The 25470-nt window shown below is 37.1% G+C and overlaps 1 protein-coding gene across 6 annotated transcripts in view; it reads right to left on the reverse strand.

Moving 5' to 3' along the window:
- The window catches only part of numb (NUMB endocytic adaptor protein), a 71396-nt gene that overhangs the window by 11855 nt on the left and 34071 nt on the right, over positions 1-25470 (reverse strand). For 3 of the 6 annotated variants that reach the window (XM_051867721.1, XM_051867717.1, XM_051867718.1), the window contains 4 exons: positions 20960-21099; positions 14742-14816; positions 4929-4961; positions 2139-2213 (listed from right to left, as the gene is read on the reverse strand). In XM_051867721.1, coding sequence (XP_051723681.1) covers positions 2139-2213; positions 4929-4961; positions 14742-14816; positions 20960-21085 — 309 coding nt within the window. In that variant the 5' untranslated portion in view covers positions 21086-21099. The remainder of the gene's footprint in view (positions 1-2138; positions 2214-4928; positions 4962-14741; positions 14817-20959; positions 21100-25470) is intronic. The other 3 variants (XM_051867722.1, XM_051867719.1, XM_051867720.1) reach the window with 2 other exon arrangements.

A 25470-nucleotide genomic window follows, 5' to 3' on the forward strand; every position in this document is an offset into this window, starting at 1 on the left:
ATATCATTTATCAGTCAGAGTGGGAATCAAGTAAGTGTTTGCATGTGCCACAACAGCTACAGATGAAGCCACAATAAGCCACAGAGCGAATTTTACTATGCATAAATATCACATAATGGTTATCCACTGTGGTTATCCACTTTACATGTTTGTCAGATGGCCTCATACGCAGCAATATGGACCAGACTTTAAGCCAGAAGTCCAAAATCCAGCAGGTCTTCATGCACTGATGAGCAATGACTGGCTCTCACCAGCAGGTGGCAGAAAAACATGAATATAAGTGTGCATGAATCTAGGGCTCTGTCCCAAATGGCACACTACATATGCACTTATGGTCTTGTGGACTTAATGGCTGCCATGTGCGCGTCCATTAAGTCCATGAGACCGTAGGGAGTCCAATTTGTCATTTTAGGTTTCAGAAGGGTGCTTGCGGGCGGTCGATATGCGCCCTCGATGCATACTTTTGCCGAGGCTGTACTGAAGCAAGCTCCGCAGCAGACTTCTTCCCGACAGTCAAAGCAGCGTCACAAAAGTGCGGACTCGTAGGAAGACCGCAAGTATTTAGGGTGCCATTTGGGACAGGGCCTAGAAGTACTGTCATTCACCTAGTCCTTGTGTTGATCCAAATCTCTTCCATGGAACACACATACAGAAAAAAAAAAAAAAAAAAAAAGATATTTTGAAGAGATGCTCTTTTTTGTGCATTTTCAATGAATGGGATCAAAGCATTCAAGGATGAAAGATCATTAATAAAAGTATCATTACTGGTCAGTGATTCACACACTATATTTAAAGTCTTCTAAAGCCATACAGCACAACAGCTTTGTGTCGTCATTTATAAAACATCTTGACATCTGCCCCCATTCTTTTTAGTATTATTGAGATACTTTTATAGTTTTTTTTTTTTTATATTTTAAATAAATTTTTCATTTTTATATTTTCTGTTTTCATTTTAATTTTACTTAAAAGTTTTTAGTATTTTAGCACAGCAAGTTTTTCTTTTTAAATATTTTTATTTTAAGTTAAAAAAAGTCAATTTAAAGGGTTAGTTCACCTAAAAATGAAAATTCTGTCATTTATTACTCACCAACTTATATAGTGATGGCCGATTTCAGAACACTGCTTCATGAAGCTTCAGAGCATTATGAATCTTTTGTGTCGAATCAGCGGTTCAGAGCACCAGAGTCACATGATTTCAGCAGTTCGGTGGTTTGACACGTGATCCGAATCATGATTCGACACAAAAGATTCGTAAAGCTTTGAAGCTTCATGAAGCAATGTTTTGATATCGCCCATCACTAGATATTGTGAAATAAAGTCATTATTTTGTTATTTTTGGCGCACAAAAAGTATTCTTGTTGCGTTATAATATTAAGGTTGAACCACTGTAGTCACATGAACTGATTTAAATATATTCTTAGTAGCTTTCTGGGCTTTGAAAAAGGGAGTGTTCTTGCTGGCAATGCAGGCCTTACTGAGTCATCAGATTTTATCAAAAATATCTTAATTTGTGTTCCGAAGATTAACGAAGGTCTTACAGGTGTGAAGCAACATGAGGGTGAGTAATTAATGACATAAATTTCATTTTTGGGTGAACTAACCCTTTAATATTCATCATTATCCAGGGCTCAACATTTACGCTCTTATGAGAACGTCAATAGCTGCAATCGTTTTTTCAACTACTTCGGTCATCCTAGCAACAAGACGCGTGTTTATGTGTGAGTTTGATGTGTTCGGAACGATTTAAAATTCTGGTAGTGTATGATCCTCAGTTGTTTAGTGTATCCAGTTTTTCACTGTAACCATTTGCAAAGTCGGCAAGTGTATGATGCCTGGTGTTTTAAAATCCGTTCAGATTATAAAAGTCATGTAGTGTATTCCAGTCAACTACAGTAACCTTAATCTGCCCTAGCTCTCCTGGTTAAGTTCACACGAGTTAATGACCAAATCATTCTTTTGAATTGTATCTTTTCATTTAATCGGCTGGTCTGCTGAACCATGTTCACAATCACTATTCCTTAAAACAGTAAACATATCTAACTGCAGTAAGCAACTCTGCTGATCAAACTCAGCAAGTGATCATCTGCACTGTGGTTATCTGATGGATCATCTCAGGTCAGTTTGGAGTCCTTCAGTACCTTTGTCTTGTCATCTACGACCCTCAGGCCATCTGCAGACACCCAGAGCACCGCGCGCACAGCCTTCTTACCCGCCTGTGTGGACACACATAACACACAGTGAGAGATGGAAGGAAAAGATAGACACAAAAAGAGAAGAGAGTTGTTTTTCCCACAAGTTTCCCCTGTTGAGGCCCTTCACCCTCCTCGACTTTCATACAAATGTACTTTCATCAAGCATTAACACCTGAAAATAGAGAAAAGTTAAAAACATTGAGTTTTGAGAAGGTTACAGCCGTGTTAGGAGCAGGCATGTTGTATAACGAAAGAAAGAAAGAAAGAAAGAAAGAACAGAATTGAACCACTCAAACAAACACACATCCTGATTCGGGGAGCTTGTGTGTTCACACTTACCCAAGTGCAGAGATTAGCTCTTTCTCTCTCTCTCTCTCTCTCTCTCTCTCTCTCACACACACACACACACACACACACACACTTTAATTATAGAAAGGAAACAAAATGAGTTTTGTAACTCAGTTTGCCCCTTTGCATACTCTTCTATTGCTCCAGGCATGTTTTAGGAGCAAACTAATCTATCAGTGGGGAAAAAAAGTGTACACACATTCACACACGTTTGAGCCACAAACATACTCTATATGCAAGTACACAAACGCAGACCTGAATGCTTGGGCAATGCATTGCAATCGTGCAATACTTGCACATGCTTAACGTGTTTCTTTGTTGCTGTAGCAGCAACAGACCTCAGTACTCACGGGTAGAAGTCAACCGACATATACTGTTTTACAGATTAATCGGCACCCATAGTTGCTTTTTGGACCTATTGGTTATTGGTTCAAATCAACAGTGATAGTTTTTAGTTGCAAGTCTTTGGTTGTACACTAAAAATGCTGGGTTAAAAACAACCCAAGTTGGGTTGAAAATGGACAAACCCAACAATTGGGTTGTTTTAACCCAGCAGTTGGGTTAAATGTTTGCACAACGTGCTGGCCAGTTTTATTTAACCCAACTATTGTTTAAAAAAATACTATATGGCTGGTTTAAAAGGAACTATATAATAATAATAATAATCAAAAGGTGAACATTTATTAATAAGCAATTTAATAAATGTTTATTGTTTAATTATTATTCATTAAATTTATTAATAAATGTTAATTTCCAACATACTTTGGGTTCATTTTAAGCAAGCAATACAGTAATTTTTAAACAATAGTTGAGTTAAAAAAAAAAAAAAAACATTTAACCCATTTAACCCAACTGTTGGGTTAAAACAACCCAATTGCTGGGGTTGTCCATTTTCAACCCAAGTTGGGTTGTTTTTAACCCAGCATTTTTTAGATTGTACAATATAACAGTGCCCACTAGAGGTGAAATAAAAGCAGTTGCGGACTCCGCATGGCGTTTGTTGTGACACGTGACCATGTTTTGTACATAAAGAAGTGGATTCAAAACGCAGCAGAGAAAAACCAAGGAATGTATACAGTATGTGTTATCATGACATAGTATTGGTACAATAAATCAACCATTTAAGACAATTAATTTAACAGAGTGCTGCAGGGATGACATTTTTATAGGCCAAAACCCGGAAACAAGCTTTTTAGCACTTCTGGTTCTAACGTCCTGAAGTCAATGGGTTTTTTGAATGTGTTTTTGGTTAAATGCCTGAAATAAGGTCTGTGGTGAACACAAGCTCAAGATATTTTCACATTTTATTCTACAATATAAAATACATCATTAATGCCCATCTACTCACTAGTCGCTTTCACAGCCTCATTGTGCAAACTATTCTAACTATTCTCAAACATTCAGTGAAATTGTTTTTAAATAAAGACTGAAAGAGTTGTTGAAGGCATGTGACCACGGTGTAGTTTGTTTATAGCCTACGTTTAGCTTTTTATTTCTGGCGACTGTATTCAGACTTCAAAATTCATAAAAGTTGTGTTCAGTTGTGAAGATTACCAGTTTTTGTTGGGGGAACCAGGGTGATGCGAACTTGCGGGATGGCCTACAAAAATATGGCATCCCTGCAGCACTATATTATTTTTTTTTTAGTAACTAATTGCTGCTTTAAAAAACGGTATGTTTGCAGAAAAGGTTAGACAATAACCATTTAAATGGTTGAGAGTTAATCACTGCATACCTTTTGTCTTAATTCTCCATTTTGAAAAAAAGACATGCTTCATGCAGATCCAGTACGTTTTTGTTTTCGGGATTGAGGGCGATTCAATTGATTACAATAAGGATATAAACAAATGTGAGCGCTCTGAAGAGGATTTGTTTAAAATGAAGTTGTTAAGGTAATCATACTTGCATATAAGTGTCCAGTTTTTGGTTTTGACCATCTGATTGATTGCTTCAGTAGCCAGTTTTGTTTTATACGTTTCCAAACATATCCATGTTCTCACAAAATTAACTTTATGAAGTAGTTATGTGCAAAAAAACAAGGAAGAGCAAGGTAAAATATATACATCTAAAATGTGAGCATGGTATAACATTCAAGGGAGTACACATGTAAGATATACAATGCTATTCGAAAATTACTTTTAAAGTTTTTTAGATTTTAATTTTTTTTTTTATTTCTATCCCTTTTCTCCTCTCCTTTTTTCCCATCACACCTGTATATGTAAACTGAAAGAGAAAAATCTTCATCTAATGGCCGCTATAGAGCCCTTGCAGCATGTACCTGAAATCTCAAACATTTCTAAAGCAACAACATATGAAATCAAGCTTGCATTGACGTACTTGCGTAGAGTATATTTGGGACGGTACGTAAATGCACACAGCAGAACTTACTTTTGCAAAGAAGCCCTTGAAGAACTTTCTGTCCTGGAATGGAGGGTTGGTAAGGGGATGTTGGTGGGAGGAAAAGGCAGGAGAGTGTTACAAATGAACTGAGACACAATGTCCTGTGAGTGCGTGTCAGGGCGGACTCTGGTTTAAGGGCTTTCGATGGTTAAGAATGACAAAATTGTGAAGTATGGAGAGGAGAGGAGGGGGAGATCACACCTCTAGCTCACCAATCAGGCATCAGACTCACCACGTGTGATGTTTAAGGTCGATGTTATTGGTGCTGTTACAGTTCTAGTATTATTACACCACTATGTGAGTTTGATTATTTCAGTATTCTTGAAGGAAAAGTAGACACGCAATGAAAATTCTGTCATTTACTCAACCTCAGATGTTAGGCAAAATGTTTATGCTGCTCTTTTCCATACAATGAAAGTGAATGTGGACGGATGCTACAAAAATAAGATATCATAAAAGGCTATTGAGATATCATAAGGCTGCGACTAACAGATTTTTTCCTCCAATTGATTAATCTATAGTTTTATTTTTTAATTAGTCGATTAATCTAACAATTAGCGAATAATCTAACCTAATCTAATAATCTAACCTAATCTAATAATCTTATAATAAGTAATTATAAGTGCGATAATTCTGATGAAATGTAAAAAGAAATTTCTCAAATGAGAACAATTGTGATTATTAATCACAATTATAATATTTGAGAAAAATAATCATGATTAGTTTAACCATTATTGTGCAGCCCTACGAGTCACGTTGATTACTTTTATGGTGTTTCTTCTGTTTTCTGGAGTTCAACAGCTTTTGTTTCCATTCAATTTCTTTGTATGGAAAAGAGCAGCACGAACACTCTAGTAAATATCTCCTTATGTGTTTCACATTAGAAAAAAGTAAATGACAGATTTTTCATTTTTTCAGGTGAACTAATCCTCTAAGAGAAATCATGTTATGATGTTAGTGATGGCAGCAGCTTTGAGCAGTAGTTCATTAGGATTGCTTCTGATGCCTCAGCTTTAAGGAAGCTGTTTGAGGTAATCAGAAGTGCCACAGGGAGAGAACTGATCTTGGCTCCGGTGTTCACTAATCCCATACACACATCCCAGCTATGAGAGGACGAGTGAGAAGGTTTCAATATCACTCTTTGGCCACATACACACCAGAGTTATAACTGTTAACTTAAGATAAAAAAAAAAAAAAAAAATTATATTAGGGATGAAACGGTTACTGTTTTGACTTTAACATTTCTGATGGTATTATCATTTCCTGTTTTAATAATAATTAAAACTGCTATTGGAAAACCTTATGGTAAACCCTGTCCAGCATTAAATAAAGTAAAGCAACAGCATGCAGTGTAGGTTTCGTTTTGTGTGAAAACATGACGGAAGGCAGTGAAGTTTTACAACCTCTACAACCTTTTACAATTTTTACAACCAAGCGCAGAGGGAAATTATATGAATGAATCACATGAATGCATTTCTGAAGGGAACTGACTGTCTTTAGAAAAGTTTTGATGGCATTTTCTTACCAGGTAAACAGCTCTATTTCTGCTGTTCCATAAGCGCCACCTACTGTCAGAGAGTGGGCATTTTTTATTCAGCCCCTGAAAACGGCTGAATTTTTATGCAAGTTGTAAATTTTAACCAGTTAATGGAAAATAATATAATATGCATTCTAGAATCTAAACAATTCATATAATAAGTTATTTAAAATTATTTACAGAGCAGCTAAAATACCTATAATCATTATTTTGACTCATCCCTTTTCTTTAAAAATGGTTTCAAGGCTGAAATATGAGATTTATCATTTTATAAAACTTTATTTGAACATGTAGTACATGTTGGTAGATAAACGCAACATGTAAATGTTGTAACAAAATTTTTTGTTCATTTAAAATACAGCCGTTGCTGTTATTATTTTGATGTTTATGCAAACAAAAAGTGAACAGTGCTGCTAACTGTATTTGTTGTTTGTTGGTTTTCAATATAAAACGTGGTGAAATGATTTCACACATTTTAACAATACCGTGATAACAGTTGTAACCATGATCATTTTGGTCGCTATAATGAAATTTTCATACCATTTCATCTGTACTTGAATTTAAATAACTGAATGAAAAAAAAAAAAAGAAATTTCATTTAGTTTATTAACAAAATGAACTTACATTAACAAATAATAATTATATACTTTAAAAAAAAAAAAAAAAAACTAATAAAAAACAAAATTAGTAAAACTTTAACTGAATTTTAATTTTATAATATTAAAAAACTCAAAGTGTAATAGCATGCCAATGATACTAAAATAACACTGATACACACTGCAGCTAAATTCCTGTTCTGTAGAAACAGTTTGGTTATTTATGGGTATGACGACAGCATCTACAACTGAATTCACAAACTGCTCGCATCATGTTTCTTGTTTACAGATATGTGACTCCAAAACATTGCAGTGGTTATCATCGTGAGTGTAGTACTGACTGCTGTGTTTTGTATATACATGTGGAACAGTAACTGCATCAATGTATTCATCATTCCCTAAACTTTGCCGTGTGTATGTGGCCTTTGTAAAACAAGAAGTGCACCAATCGCCAAGCCTAAGACTCACTTCCTCATCTACACTGGCCTCATGTCCCTTAACTGAGGTTTGGGTTTCAGTTCAAATAATCATTACCACCATAACCATTATATACTGACCCCACATCTTCAGTTAAGGGCACAGTGAGTTTCACAGAAAGAGATGGAGGTTACATGTTACGGAAAGATCCAAGTTAAAGTTATAGTAAATGCATTTCACAAGATCATACACAGCCATAGAAGGAAAGCAATACTCATTGGGTTAGAAAAGAGGTTTAAGGGGTGAGAGAGGATCAAGATGCTCTTAATGGCTCATATGAACAAACCTGCTTAGAAAAAGAGAACATCATAATGCATTCACATCAGAACATATGCAAACAGATGGAGGAGGGCTGGAGTTTCATGGATAATAACTGCCACTGACGCTAGAGATATTGAGCAGAGAACATGCAGTAACTGAAGGACCGTATAGACAGACATAAATACAAGATCTGGAAATAAATAGAAACAGGAAACACTAAAGGAAAGAAAAATTAAAATATGTCCCCTTTACTGAAATCTGCAGTCCTCTCTCATAATCAGCCTGCATTTTTACGGTTGTGAGTTGTCTTAACAGTTACTACATAATCACAGTGCATTGTGGTCTGTTTAACAGTATTTGTTAGTTCTGGGAATATATTGTAACTTTCCAAATAATTTAATAATTTCTTCATGCCATCAGGAGCTGGCTGCGAAGGAACATTCAGAAGTTAATAACAAATAAACATAATTCACAAACGATTTGTAAAATATTTTGTTTTAGAAGAACGGGGAGAATGAAATGGTTAAAGCAGCCGTGCAGCATGATAAAATGAAGCTGTGTACGTAAACTGAATGCATGTCATGAATTTCTAAATTCTAAATTCATGGCACTGAATTTAGAATTGAAGTGTAGACAGATTATGAATTTTTTGTCTAAGCCTAGTTTTTATTCTTTTTCTTTTTGAAAACCGATGATCCTTAAAGGCACAATATGTAAGATGATTTTTGGATTAAAATATCCAACAATGTTATATATTTTGTTGATTTGTGTACTTACATTGTCCCAAATGTTTCAAAGAATGTTTAAATACAGAGAAATAAGCAATTTTAACCAGGACACGGACCATGTCCGTGCGTCGCCTATCAATGACATCATAGCCGCGTTACCTTCGATTTGTTTTATTTTGTAGAAACCATGGAAACACCAAAGACGCTTTAATATAATATGTGTTTTATTAGACAGGTGAGCAACTGTTTGGATACATTCATCGATAGAAAACTAATCATGTTACATAGCTCAACACAGTAAGTCTTATTGTTTAAATCTCGTTTTCTTGATTTACAGCGAGTACCATGTTTTACCATGCCTAATATCGATCTAGCTTACTGCAGTGTGCAACAAGTGTCTCATAGTAGCCCTGAGCAAAAGCAGAGTAGCATTATAACAACTTTTAACGCACACAAATGTATCTAATATGATAAACAGCGCTGCTTTACCCCACATACGCTTGACCATTAGAAGAGTCTTGTCTGATTTTAATAAGTAAAAGATTCTACATTTTCTAGATTATCATTGGCACCCTGTCTGCAGAAAACAGGAAGTAACAAGGTAGTTTGGTTACAAAAGAAAATGAGTGCCAACATGAATGGCTTAATCATTGAGCAGAAAGAGGTCCAGCTTTCAGAGGTCAAAGATCATCAGCAAACACAAACAGGGTAACTAGAAACAGTACGGAAGTGTGTGCTTGCTCTCATTCTTCTAAAACCTGAAGGTTAAACTTGAGATAAGAGCTCTGTACAAAGCCTAGCAAGATGGAGCCTCACGACAAGCCATCATCAACCCGCTTCTAACACGAAAGATAAATTCAAAGGACTTAATCACTTATATCTTCATGGATACGTCATCCCAATATGCATTGTGATGAACACAGTAAGAGAATTTACTCAATATGGTGACAGGAGTCGAGAGAAATGTTATAAAAATAGACCTGCTGCCAATGTGGAGCGCTTAAAATCACTCACTTATGAGATTCCATTTTGTTTAGTATGCTGCCTAATAAGGCATCTAATAAGGAAATAGACTATACAAGACTCTCCAAGGATCACAGATGGAGAATTGCAGAAATTAGTTGAGTCTCGGTGTGAGAAATCCTAAAAAAGTAAAAATAAATAAAACAACCCCTACATCACCACAAGATGTTTGGGAGGGTTTGAAGAAAAATCCTCCTCGCTCATTCAAAAACAAACAATCTCCAGCATATTCAGTTGTCAGACAAGACTGGAACTTCAAACGGGACCGGCTTCTATGGTCAGATGAAACTAAAAAAAGAGCTTTTTGGCAGCAAACCCACCAGATGGGTTTGGTGCAAACAGGGATAAAAAGTACCCCATGTCCACGGTTAAATATACTGCTGGATCTTTAATGATGTGGGCCTGTTTTTTTGCTGGAGGTCCTGGACATCTTGTTCAGATACATGGTATGATAGATTCTATCAAATACCAACAGATAAAAAATCCAAACCTGACCGCTTCTGCCAGAAATCCTATAATGGGCTGTGGTTGCTGGATGGATCTTCCAACAGGATGATGATCCAAAAACAAACATAAAATTTCAACACAAAAATGTGTTCCTGAGCACAAAATGAAGCTTCTGCCATGACCATCCCAGTCCCCTGACCTGAACCCTAAAGAAAATGAGTGGCGTGAACTGAAGAGAAGAAGCACCAACATGGAGCTGGGAATCTGAAGGATCTGGAGAGATTCTGTATGGAGGAATGGTCTCTGATCTCTTGTCAGGTGTTCTCCAAACTCATCAGGCATTATAGGAGAAAACTCCAAGCTGTTATCTTTGCAAAAGGAGGTTGCAAAAAGTATTGAATAAAAGGGTATCATTAATTGTGTTCAACATGTATTACAGAAAAACATTTATTTTTTTAATAATGAGATTTACCCCCCATGTTTAAATTCTTATACTTCAATGAAAGGTTAATATTTTGTGATTTTTTTTTTTTTTTTTTTTTAATAAAAGATCTAAAGGATTAACAATGCAGATTTATTTTCACAGTTTTTTTGTTCATATTCATCAAGGGTACCAACAATTTTGTCCACGTCTGTACGCGAAGCACGTTTATCATTATGAATCAGTGCGCCACCTGGAGGATGTTGGGTGCAGATAACACATTAACGATAAACAATATCACAAGTGGATGACGTTAATAAAGATGAGCCTCTGCTGAGAGGCATGAACTTCCTGGACACGGGTGGCAGGCGTCCAGTGAGAGGAAATCTCATTACAGGTTACAGAACAGTCCTCACATCCACATCCTGCCACTTCTCCTTCTAAAGCCACTTGATTTCGTGCTCCGGGTTACAGTGATGGTAACTTAATTAGTGTTGATTAGTTCTGGAAATAATAAGGTTTGGACTATCTGAGCGAGAGTTTGAGTAGGTTATAGGGTCATGAGAGATGATTAGTATGTTAAAGCTTCCTCTTATGTTCAGTGTTTGTGTCTTCCTGCAATAGCCAAAACACTCAGACTAGGGCTGCAAGATTATTTGAAATAAAACCAAAATGGCAATATAGGCATAGGCTGAGATTTAATTATAGAAATATATGAGATGCGTGTTTCATAGTGAAGAGCTGCATTGTGTTCATTTACACGTGAGCAGCTCATGATCCGCCGGTGTTTTCAGTGTTTCAAAGCAGCTTGGTTCCACACTAACTCAATCTTTGCATCTGCTCTGAGTTTGAGTCACTTTAACATGCATTTAAGAATGAAACATGCACCAAACATAACATATGTGCAATGAGAAGTGCTTATTTACACTTCTTTATCCACTGATATTCCTTTTAACTTTTCTCTTTTGTAATGTCTCTCAGCCAACTCTTTCTACACTTTTGCTCACTCTCTCTCCTCCACCATTATGAGTGGACACGCCCTCCACTGCTGACTGGCTATAAGTGTGTTGTGGTGCTCGGTTCATTCCGCTTTTTAACAGCATTTTTCAGAAATCGCTTACTGCACCTTTAATTTTGCAATTTTAGTCAGAACTAATTAAGACAGAATTAAGTTCGGATGTAACAAGAAGGGATGAAACAATATTAAAATTCTGGCAACACAGACAAGCCAATCATAATTTTCATGCTATGGCCAATTACTGATAAATTATCAATATTATAAATCTACATTGTGTTAAAAAAAAAAAAACCAAGACAATTAAAGCACACTAAAAAAAAAAAAACTTTAAGAATGTTTAAGCTGCTCCACTATATTCCAAGACTTCTGAAATTGAAGTCTTTATTCAGTGAAAAAAAAAAAAAAAAAAAAAAGAGTAGACACTCTGATAATGGCACAATTTTCATTCATAGGTGAACTCTTCTTTTATTACTCCCTGTGAAAGCAGCCGTATGAGAGACTACACCAGCATTCCCAGACGAGTGGGAGTTTATTCACAGAATGCAGACATCTGTGAACTCTGAACCTTTCGTTTCTATTGACCAAACTAAGAAATAAGCAAGGTCTTTTTTGATAGACTTTGTGTAATTGAATGTAAGAAAAAAATACAAATAAAGGGTGAGAGAGACACTGGATCCATAGCCACTTCCTCAATTAAACCTCACATAAAAGGATGGCCTTCTACAAGCAGCCCTTATCCTCCGGCCTGAAGCACTAATGTGATTAAACAGAGTATTCTTTTCCAACAGAAGGTCAAACTGAGAAGATACGCAATAACGTAGAGCAAGCCGTCAGGTGTAAAGTGACAAACATCACGACTCTATTTTCCCCTGAGCTTAACCTGGGCGGAGGCGTCGGAGACCTTGTCAATGCGGGAAATAGACAGCACAGTGGATTTCCTTTTCCCTGAAGAATGGAATGTCTTCCGCTGGACGCTGCCGAGACAGGAAACTCACGCCTGTCCTTCTCCTGGTGGATTGCGTGCTTATGTGCTGCGGTTTGGGCAAATGATAAGGTACCTGTTCTGCTAACCCGGTGCCAGGGCTGGTGCCCAATGTGGAAGAATTCAGGATAATGTGTTCACTATGGCAAGTTTTCAAAACAACAACAACAACTTAATCACAAAACTACATCACTGCCAATCTAATCAACAATGCTGTACACTGGAAGTGGCTTCCTATTTTTGTTTCAGTCAATCTGAAATTAAATTATTTTATTTGCAAAATTTGACACTTATGATGACACTAATGCAAAATTGAAATGTTACATGTTATTAAAACTTGTAAACAAAGACTGTTGTGACACATTTGTTTGTGGGCAGGATATGTAGTAACGTAACACCCTTGCTCAGCAGTCAAGTCAGTGGAAAAGCTGATTCTGAGAGAGGTTCACAGATCCTCATGTCGAGCTGAGATCCGGCTCTGGCACAAGAACCAGAACCATTTAGATGGAAATCAGGTGACATCGCAGAAGATGGTTTGGGAGAGCGACACAGGGCTCTACAGCTCAGAGGTGGTAAAAGGAATATTGAGATTATTGGCCAATAAGTTGTATATACACAAAAGTCAGTAAGATGTTTTCTGTTTTAAAGTGCTCACAAAGGCTGCATTTATTTGATCAAAAAATACAGTAAAAACAGAAACATTGTGAAATATAATTACAATTGAATTTTCAGCATCATTAGTCACATGTCACATGATCCTTCAGAAATCATTCTAATATGCTGATTTGCTGCTCAAGAAACATTTCTGATTATAAATGTTTAAAACAGTTGTGCAGCTTAATTATTTTTGTAAAAACTGTGATAATTTTTAAGGACCTTTTTTAAGAATAACATTTAAAAGAATGGCATTTATTTAAAAACAAAAATTTTTTGTAACGATATAAAAGTCTTTACTGTCACTCTCGATCTTTTTAAAAAATACTGACCTCAAACTTTTGAATAATTTAAAAGCTCAAAAGTAAGCAATTGTTTCACACTAGTATGTTAAAGGCACAATATGTATGATTTTTGGATTAAAATATCCAAAAACCACTAAAACAGTGTTTTATATTTTGTTGACTTGTATACTTACATTATCCCAAAGATTCCAAGAATGTTTAAATCCAGAGAAATAAGCCATTTTAACCAGGACACGTACCGTGCGTTACCTATCAATGACATCACACCCGCGTTACCCTCGGTTTTCGATTTTTTATTTTGTTGAAACCATGGAAATACCAAAGATGCTTTAATATATTATGTTTTATTAGACAAGGGAACAACTGTTTTGATACATTTATAGACAGAAAACTAATCATGTTGTATAGCTCACCATGTTTAGTCTTATTGTTTGAATCTCGTTTTCTTGATTTACAGCGAGTACCATGTTTTACCATGACTTATATCGATCTAGCTTACTGCCGTGTGCAACAAGTGTCTCATAGCAGCCGCCGAGCGAACGCTAAGTAACGTTATAACATCATTCAAATGTATCAAATGTATCAACACACTCAAATGTATCTAATATGATAAAAAGCGCTGATTTACCCCACATACGCTTTACCGGAAGAAGCGGAAGCAGCAACTGTGGCATAATAAAAGCTCCACTGCTCTCGAGGCGTGAGTCGCGCTCGTCTCTCATTAGCAATCGCTACAGCGGCCTCATTTCTGCTTCCACAACACTAGCCCTGCTCTGCTTCATACTACAGTAACGTTAATAATCTCATCCATGAACATGATTTCTGCCCGAGTCCTGTCCCGATTCTGTTCCACCGGCTGTGAGATGCAGACGACAACTCCTACGAATCCGCGCTCAATCTCGGCGTCATCAAGCTACGCCTTTGTTTTGAAAATCTACATAGTGTGCCCGTAACATGAATGATATTTAATTCCTGCAGATATACTCCTATATACTCTTAAATTAATATGGTTTATTTTAACATATATTATCCGCTCCTATGTACAGTATAGTACTTTATTTTCCATATAATCGATATTAAGACACAAATGCAGCCAATTGAGCTCAACTTGTATTAAACCTGGAACATTTGATAACATGAGCGAGACCAACAGATGGGAGAGAGAACAGCAGAAGAAGAAAGACACTCTTTAAATAGATCACTTGGTGTCAACTGCAGGAAAAAAGATGTGATGTGATTGGAGGAAGACAGACATGGACTGAGGAGACTGTTAAGGTGATGAACAGGAGAAATGACAAATGAAGGAAGTCTTGTGTTTCTGACTGAAGATCTGTGTGTGTTTGTACACCTACCGTCTTCAATCTCTTGACGGCTTCTTCACAGATGTGCATGCCACGAGACTCCTCGACCTCCACATGCCCCAGATACTACAGAGACACACAGAGAAACAGTAGTTTAGCTTTGAAACCGTGTCACTCAGTCTTTCCTGTTTCAACAGGAAGAGGTCACGCAGTCCCATCTATTCCTGTTGGAACTACCGGACCGGTGGCTACTGACACTCAATGTGCGGAAACGGTGGCGCCCTCCCCTACCCACGACAGACCTCTCTTGTAGAAGACATCACTGTGTCTCGCCCCAAAAGCCTCCTGGGGTCAGGCCAAGAGGCGGACAGCTATTGTACTGAAAGGAAGTCCTTCCCCTTCCCCTAGTAAAACACACAGGAGCTGCTTGGCTATTGTCAGCTTGTGACATCAGGCATATATAAGAGCAGCTAGATGTGTGCACCTGCTTATTAACTCTGTAAAGCCTGGCATATGAAAAAATAGTCAGTAATACAACAGTTTATTGAACCTTTTTTTGGTGAGTATAATTATTTGATACATCAGGCATTTCATGTAGTGTGATACATGAATATGGAGAATATGGAGCTCATACCTGGGAGGAAAAAACACCTCAGTTTTATTCAAAGACCCAAACTGAGCATAAATATGCAATTTAGTGCAGCTGCTGACCAAAAAGTAAGATGAAATTTTAATAGCTTGTAATGTCAATGAGCTTAAATCAATGAGATCTTTATAACAATATAGCAGATCCTTACATAAAATGTATTTTAATATCTATCTGCCAATAATGTCTTAGTAAAATGATATTTAAATGCTTAGTTTTATGATCAAAGCTTTGTAGTTTTAAAACATATAATGCAATGCAATACAATGATGATTGAGAGATGAACAAACTTGTTTTTCCATATATTAGGGAGCAAAAACACTTTTTGTGTGTGTCCCTTTAAATGCAAATGAGCTGCTGCTCCCAACCCCCTTTCCAGAAGAGGGCGGAGCTTTAACAGCTTGTGCATCGGTTGCTCAACAACAAAGCTGGAGAATCTCACGCAGCCAAAATGAGGATTGTCAGTAACGGTGTTCAGCCTTACATTGTTTAAACCGGAGTCGGACACTGATGGAGAGACTCAGGAAGAAGTTACAACTTTTAGAATGAAACTGAATGTTTCTGAATGGTTAGTGGATAAATTTATGTAGTTTCAACACATCGACTAGCATGTGCCGTCATGTTAATCTTTTGTGCAAATCCAGTGTTGAATTGACCCTCGTTTGTGAAGCAGTCCGGCGTAAAATGACGGCATGGTAACAACACTCTACTACAACAACTCTTCCTCTTCTCTAAAGCAGCCCAACATGGCCTCACCATATTGCAATTTATCTGTTCAATAAAATATCATTGTGACAAATAACCTATGCCACTACCACACTATACATGCATCAAAGTAGCCTGAGCAACTTTTCTCTATTTACAGATATGACAAGACACACACAGACGAGTGACGTATGTATGCAATTTTGCATGGAAAGCATCTGCTTGGTCTAAATATATACGTACACTTATAACGGGCTTACCATAGTGAATCAGGGTAAGACAAAAACACATTTTGGAAGAAAGATTGATGGTGTATTGACTCCATATGTAAATTTCATTAATTTTGAACAAAAAAAAAAAAGTTAGTCACCTTTAAAGTGCACCTTTAAAATAAAGTGTAACCAACTTTTTTTTTTTTATGTGGAGATATTTTTCCAGATCTGGGTATTATTCATGTCAAAATAAAATAACATAAAATAAAAATATTGTTAGACATTACTTGACACTGACTGCTTAAACATGTATGGTCACTTTAAAAATTGGAATAGATCAGAAAATAGTTTAGATTTGGGAGTGTGGAGAGAGTTCAGAATATAGTTTTTATGGGTCAGATTATTCTTTGATGCTCCGGAGTGAGACATGCTTTCAGAAAGCTGGCAGTTGATGTTTTAAGGTCTAGTCTCCATCTGACATGGCTTATAACCTGACTCTGAACCAGTTATTGAGCATGAATGAGAAAACCAGCTGCCTATAACCATGAGACCAGCCGTTTTTCCATTGCCTGTAAAAGAACAGAGCAGTAATTTAGCTGGGAAATGGGCACAGAGTTATTCATAGAGCTACTCTTCTCGAACAGTCAGAACTGGTTACATAAGTGTGTCCTCAACAAATCTGAACCTTTATGTGAACTGGTCATCAGACACTTTCAAAAATGTATTTTAATAGCCAGGTATCAAAAACTTGATCCAGTCCACTTCAGATTATTTTAGTTCTTAAAATATTGAATAATACAGGTTTAGGCCTGACTGGAAAACGCAGAGTCAGTGTCATACGTCACACAGAAATGAAAAGAAAATATTTTTCAAATAAAAACAGTTGAGTATGCTTTATATTCCATTTGCAAATTATAATATTATGAATAATATTCAATATATACATTAAATATTAGAATTTTAGAATTACATTTTATACTTTAAATTAATGGAATTCTTTTCAATGCCTTACAACACGCATCCTGGGGTTGTTTACGGTTTATTAGATTTCCAATTACATTTTCAGTGGCTTGTAAAACTGAGAAAAAATACGTCACAAATATGTGCATGAGCTCAGAGCTGTATGACTGTTTTTCTTCAGCTTTGCCTCCAACTGTTTTTAACACAGGTCTATTCATCAAGACAATTGTGACAAGTGTTAAAAATATGAACTGATTAATGGTATGGATGTGCAAAACTACACATTTTCATAATAAGCTAATCCGTGAATTACAAAGAAAGTCCTGTAGACGTTGAGCACCGTCCACTTGCATTAGATGGAGAAAAATCTTTTGTTTTGAATTATTCCTTTAAAGGGTTAGTTTACCCAAAAATGAAATTTCTGTCTTTAATTACATGCCCTCATGTCGTTCCAAACCTGTAAGTTCATCTTCAGAACACAAATTAAGATATTTTTGATGAAATCAGAGAGGTATCTGACAGCGCAGCGCTTCCGGGTTCGACGTCAGAACGCCGGCTCATTATTGCCCGGCTCCTACGTCAGCATCACACGCATGTGTCATGCTGCTCACATGAACAGCGTTGGCCAATAATGAGTCGGTGTTCAGACATAGAACCTGGAAGCACTGCACTGTGTTTACAACATAAACAGCGCAGGTGATTGACAGGGAAGAGAATAAATTGTTGAAAAAAATTGTTATTGTTTTGTTTTTGCGCACAAAAAGTATTCTCGTTACTTTATAACATTAAGGTTGAACCACTGTAGTCACGTGGACTATTTTAACGATGTCTTTAATACCTTTCTGGGCCTTGAAACATACAATGACGTTGCTGCCTATGTGTGGTTCAGAAACCCTTAATTTGTGTTCTGAAGATGAATGAAGGTCTTACCAGTTTGGAACGACATGAGGGTGAGTAATTAATGACAGAAATTTCATTTTTGGGTGACCTACCGCTTTAAGAATGACTCCAAAACAGAGAAAAGAAGAAAAGAGAAAAAGTTATTTTATGCACCAAAACAACCGATTCACTGGATGTCATTCTCCTGAAAAAGCACCTCAAGTGAACAAAAGCACAAACAAACCATACACACACACACACACACACACACACACACACACACACACACACACACACGTACACACACTAACACACTTCACATACTGAGCTCTATGGAGTATATTTATGATCAGCAGGTGGAGAAATAAGAGCTCAGATGATGATACTGACTCTAGGACACGACAACAGAACACAAACACGCACAGACACACACAGACAGACACACAAAGAGACACACAGACAGACACACAAAGAGACACACACACACACACACACAAACACACACAGACACTACTTCACCAGAGGCCACTGATTTACTGTGACCTTACGGTACAATGATAAACCAGAATAAAAACAGAGGTGAAAAAGCACGTCTACAGGAGAAAAAAAAGGGGCACCGATGGTCAGAATGTGGAGACATGCACTCCTGTTTGATTTCAGTCTGCTCTCTCTGTGGGATTGTGGGTAAATGTGGTAAATCAGAAACCCATCAAAAGCAGGCTGAGGACGGATATTCTAGTTGCAGAAAACAACTGACACACTCATTCTCTCCATCACATAAACTCCTTGGAGACAAGAGAAAGGTGTCCCAAACATGGGCTGTGCAGCACCTCTAAAGATCACAGCCAGTCACAAAGCTGTATGTCCAACAAACAAATAAATGCTCTCAGAGAAGTAGGGCTGCCCCCTAATAGTCAACTGTTAGTCGACCAAAATTTTATTAGTTGCAGAAAAAAACCCACAGGAAGTGGCGAAGTCATGCAGTTTGTGAGGGACAGATCATTAACAGCTGGTCCATGTGGTCGACAACAGAACACAAACACGCACAGACACACACAGATAGACACACAAAGACATACAAAGAGCCACACACACACACACACAAACACACACAGACACACACAGACACACACAGACACTACTTCGCCAGAGGCCACTGATTTACTGTGACCTTACGGTACAATGATAAACCAGACTAAAAACAGGTGAAAAAACAGTACATTAGGCAGGACACCCAAACGCTCATTCATCAACCTCAAATATGGCTTATCATACGAAATGTAAGTAGTAGCAACCTTACATGGCCGCTCACTTTAACGTTAACCTAGAAAAATGTGGGCCATTCAAGTGTTTGTGAGGACTGCGAAAGCTAAATAGTAGCGTGCTTACTGCATGACAGCTAACATGGAGGCGCTAGTGTGATCACTTGCACTTAAAATACTCCATTTCTGGTCATAAAGATAAGAGTAATACATCTTTTGAATCTGTGAAGAGTCTAGTTTTATTTTTGTGCACTCACAATAACAACACAATGTTCTGCTTTTGTAAAATAATGAAAGCAATCAGGGTGCGCTTTCTGCCGTCTCTCTCTGTGAACTAGAGCGTGCCAAAAAAAAAAAATTTTTTTTAAAAATAACCGAAACTCCATGTAAACTTACCTCACAGACATGAAATAAATATATATATATATATATATATATAAAGCAAAAGGTCTACTTTTAAATGAACCTATTCAAATGGAAAACAAATATTCTCAGGTTATGTAATCCGTATGAAACGATGATGATGAGTCAGCATCGTCAACTTCATCACTGCAGCACAGAAAACACTAGTTTATCTATTAAATATTAAAATGTTAAAGCAATCTCCTTGCTGTTTTTCCCAGATGCATTAATAATTATTACTTCTGCTGGTGCGTTGTGGCAAGATTTATGTGCGCTTGAACGCTGATTAGGCTATGTAGGCATTAAAGGCTCTTTATTATGATTTATATTGTTTATTAATAAACCTGCGATTAGTTGAATAATTGCTTAAAATGAACGACTACTAGTCGACCAGAAAAATCTTTAGCTGAAGGCAGCCCTACAGAGAAGCTGCGTATCAATTATATATGTGCATAGATAACTAACCCAAACAATCTCAAAATAAATCATGCATATTATTTTACTTATTATTTTTACAGTATGTCAAAGAATGTCTTAGTAAATGTCAAATGTTTTTATATAAAAACATTTAAAGCTAAGATTCTTCAAAAACAGGCCATATGTGACCTGTAAGGTGCACAGAAGAACACTTTGAAAAATGCTTTGCCTTTATTGTATTTGTTGAGCTATTTGTATACAAAAGATTCATAATGCTCTGAAGCTTAATGAAGCAGTGTTTTGAAATCGGCCATCACTATGTAAGTCGTTATTTTGTTTTTTTGGCACACCAAAAATATTCTATTCGCTTTATAATATTAATATTGAACCACTGTACTCGCATGAACTGATTCAAATATGTTTTTAGTACATTAATGGATCTTGAGAGAGGAAATGTCATTGCTGGCTATGCAGGCCTCACTGAGCCATCGGATTTCAACAAATCTTAATTTGCGTTCCGAAGATTAACGAAGGTCTTACGGGTGTGGAACGGCATGAGGGGGAGTAATAAATGACATTATTTACATTAATGCCTGTTAACATATCAAAAAATGGTGTGAATTTACAGCATATTATTTTTCCAAAAACAGGTCAGAGACTAGTGTTCAGACAAGCACAACAATAGCAGACAACAAGTGCCTCAAAGCTCTAGAAATCTCTAGCATAAACAGCATGAAAATGATTGACAGCTCCAGGTGGTTCAGCACAGGTGTGCATGTCCTTTACCTTCACAGCGAAGCTGCATTTGCCCCCGCGTACGGCCTCCTCGTCTGTCTGCCACTGGTGCGGCCGGCTGGACTCTGGCACATAAACGTCTTTCTTTCGCCGGAAGCTCTGCCGTAGCTTATTCATCGCTTAACCTCCTCCTGCAGAAGGTACAGAGAGACGTTTCAGACAGATGTCAACAGAAGACTGAAACCAGCACGAAGACTAGTCTCACAGAGCCAGACTTCTGATTATCAACTTCACATCTGGTCCATTAATCACTGAAAATTCCAAAATTAATGGGAAAAGCATGCAAAACAAGAGAGAAATTCTTTTACTTGCTATAAATATAATGGTTGTCATAGTACCAAAACTTCAGCAGTCAATAAAAGTACCAGTGAAAGTACAGTGATGACATTGACACCAAGTCATTATTAGTGATATACAGTAGAAAGACATTGTTACATTAAAATTTCAGCATCCACTTGGTACTAAAATTGTGGTACTGATATGGATATCACGTTGTCTGCGTTCACTCAAACTGATTTTCTGAAATCAAAAGGTGATGTGCTAGTGAATGGGTTTGCCACTTGTGCATTAGTGCTTGGTCTTTAAGATTTAGTTTTACACGAAAAGCTAAAATAGTGAATCATTTCTAAGTAAAATATCTAGCATCTGCCAGACCGCCTTCCGTATTCAACATATGAAGAAAGTGTAAACGCCTCTTGCAGTTCAAAATGCGTATGCTACGTTCTACGTGATGTCAGGCATCTGGCAGAAGCTAGATATTTTACTTTATAACTTGTCAAATATGGATATTTATCTTACACAAATGCATCGCTTCGCTTCAGAAGGCCTTTATTAAACCCTCAGAGCTGTGTGGACTACATTTATGATGGATGGATGCACTTTCTTCAGCTTCATACTGGTTGGTCCCGTTCACTGCCATTATAAAGCTCGGATACATCAGGATATTTATTAATATAACTCTGATTGTCTTCATCAGAAAGAAAAAAAGTCATATACACCTAGGATGGCTTGAGGGTGAGTAAACCTTGGGCTAATTTTCATTTTAAAGTGAACTAATCCTTTAAGATTTTAATAAGCATTTTTAGAATTTAGGAAACTCTTGGCGTTTCCATCCAGTGTTTTTTTTTATGCGATATCCCAAAATGCGCATAAAAATAAGTGGATGGAAACATGGCTATTGTAACTGGAAGGAATTTTAAACTGCTATGCCTTCACATCACACACACAATATTTCTCTCTCACTAACACAAAACTGAACAAGATCCGAGCAGTGTCACCCTTGAATGTACCAACACACACACACACACATATACGTGCAGAGTCACGCAGTGCTGAGTCACATCAGAGCTGTTGTGGATCAGTCACCTGCAGAGCCAGACAGCAGACAGACTCACACAGAAGATTCAACGCCTCTGAAACTTCTACAAAGAGCAACAGAGAAACATTTCACTTTACACTCCACAGAAGTTCAGATTTCAACAGCATAACGTGACACTCATTTGAATGAGCCAGGAGAGATGTGTACACACACACACACACGTTCAGGCAGTAAGAAACAGCTTGTCTTGCAAGGAAGAAAACACAATAGCACATTAGCATAAGAGACCAGTGCCAAGCCCAGCTTGCCCGTGATGTGTGAGCAATAGAAAAAAAACACACACAGGTTCGCAACTGTAAGCATTATTCTTTATTTTGTGTGTGTGTGTGTGTGTGTGTGTTAGTAAGCAGGTTTAGTGGGACTTGACACTTACTTTTTCCACAAGGAACACATACATGCAATGAAAATGTATCAAATAATGGTTACAAAAAAAGATTAATTTTATTAGAATACAAAAAGTACCCTGAGTTTTTAAATACTTCTGCTCAAACTGTATTTAAATATTATGCAAATATTTATAGGCCTTCTTTAAACTGTGTGTGTACAAATATATGTATGTAATAAACAGATTGTTGTGCTGATACTAGTAAAATTGAATACTGAATCATTCAAATTATGTCCTTAGTCTTTCCGTCTTGTGACAGCAAAGCCCAGACAGAAAAGTTTGTTGAATTAAATGCCAGATACAGTTTACTGTGTAACCAAAATACCAATAACTACCAGAAGAAAAAAATGCATAAGGTGAGACTTTTAATTATAAACAAGCCTGAAATACACCATTGCAAATGCAAGTGAAACGCTGGCTTTGTCGAGTCCTGGTTAGTAGGATTAATTCTTTTATTCAGCAAGAATGCAATAAATTGATCAAAAGAACTAAATTCAAAGATGTTCCAAAGGACTTTTTTTCCAAATAACTGCTGACACTTTCTATTCATCAAAGAATAAAAAAAAATAAATAAAAAAACAGTAACAAGGTTTCGACAAAAATATGAAGCAGCACAACCGTTTTCAACGTTTATAATAATCATAAATGTTTCTTGAGCATCAAATCAGCACATTAGAATGATTTCTAAAGGATCATGTGACACTGAAGACTGGGGTAATGGCTGCTGAAAATCCAGCTTTGACCACAGGAATAAATTACATTTTAAAATATATTACAATAGAAAACAGTTATTTTAAAGGGGACCTATTATGCAAAATTCACTTTTGCATGGTGTTTGGACATAAATGTGTGTTGGCACTGGCAGTGTTTGTACACAACCATCCTATTATAATAAAAATCCAACCACTCCTTTTTTTTAATCCCCATAAATCATAAGCAGTGTCTCAGAACAAGCCGTTTGCAGGTTCCTGTCAATGTGACGTCACATTAGCCACAGGCCCCGCCCATGAATGCTGACAGACACTGCTGTTTTAACATAGAACCGCCCTGAGCGAGTTCACAGTGAGTTGTACAGTCTGTCATTGCTGCACTGACGAGAATGTCTCCCAAGCGTTTTAGGTGTTCTGTAGCTGGATGTGTTAATCCACATAGCTCTCTCCATTTACTCCCTAAATCTGAGCCACTGAAGATGAGGTGGATTAATTTTGTTTTCGAAGAAAATGCTCCCTCAACTCTACCGAAATTCATTCATGTCTGCGTGAATCGCTTTGTGAACGAATTTCAATACAAAGGGACAATACAAAACAGAGCTTGTGCTAAAAATTTGTTACTCAAGGACAGATCAGTACAAACTGTTCGTGATCCAGCTTACAGTTTCCAGAGTGATAATGGAGAAGTTTACCAGTTTATTAAGCACCAAAAAGGCATAAAAAGCATAAAGTCTTTATATATTTGCTTACTGTTAGTTGTAACGAGTGTTTCTGTGTACTTCGCTATGTATGTTGATGATAATGCAAGGGAGAGAGAGAGAGAGAGTTTATGGATAATATTTTAATGCACACTTGCATTGTGTTTTATTAAGCTCTTACAGTGATTTTCTAGAGTGAAAACAGATGCTTCATATTTTGTGTGAAGTACAATAAACGTTATAAAACTCATTGGTAAACTGGCTTGTACTAATATAGTGGATAAAAACAAGAAGACAATATAAGTTATAACCGTAATTAAACTAAACTATACCTGTTCTATCTCCATGCAGCATATATTCGCAGTTTCTGACATTATAGTGCATCCTGACTGACTCCTGACACCGGAGAATGAGCTCTTGAAGCTCCGCCCTCTTAGGCAGAGCGCAGCAGCTCATTTGCATTTAAAGGGCACACACTGAAATGGCACGTTTCTGCTCACCCCCAAAAAGTAGCAATTTTAACATGCTATAAAAAATTATATGTGGGGTATTTTGAGCTAAAACTCCACATACACACTCTGGAGACTTATTTTACATCTTGTAAAAGGGGGCATAATAGGTCTCCTTTAAATTCTAATAATGGTTCACAATATTACTATTTTTACTGTATTTTTGATTAAATAAATGCAGCCTTGGTGAGCAGAAGAGACGTCTTTCAAAGACACTAAAGAAATCTTACAGATCCTAAACTTTTGAACGCTAGTGTGTGTAGAGCCACTTTTGAGTGAAAAAAAGATGCTTTTTAGCAGAGGCATCTTATTGGTCAGTGAATTCTTGTCACTGGATAAAAAACGTCCTTCTGTCATCAGACAAATATTCCTTCCCAATGTGAAAATACAGAGTAGCAGAAGAAAACGAAGAGAGAAAATGTTAATAAGCAGAAGAGATTAGTGTGTGTGTGTGTGTGTGTGTGTGTGTGTGTGTGTGTGTGTGTGTGTGTGTGTGCGCGCGCGCGTGCGTGTGTGTGACATCAAACGCCCAGGCTGGTGCCAATGAGTTCATCTACTGTCAGAGGACAGAAACTGTGAGAAAAACAGCAGAAAGCAGCGCAGAGGAAGAGAGGGAGAGAGAATCCTACATAACGCTGGCTCAACTTCAGCAGCTTTTCTCTGCTTGTCTGTATTTGGGTCAGATGGTTTGTGCATTCACTGCAGGCCGCGGGCGAAGCTCTGTTGCTGTAGAAGAAAGGATGCTGCGGAGGAGACATGATGAAAAACACCACTCTACAGATTTCTGCCACTACTCATAACCCAAAGCCTCCTCTCCACTGA

Source organism: Ctenopharyngodon idella, chromosome 17, assembly GCF_019924925.1.
Source record: "Ctenopharyngodon idella isolate HZGC_01 chromosome 17, HZGC01, whole genome shotgun sequence".
Taxonomy (NCBI): domain Eukaryota; kingdom Metazoa; phylum Chordata; class Actinopteri; order Cypriniformes; family Xenocyprididae; genus Ctenopharyngodon; species Ctenopharyngodon idella.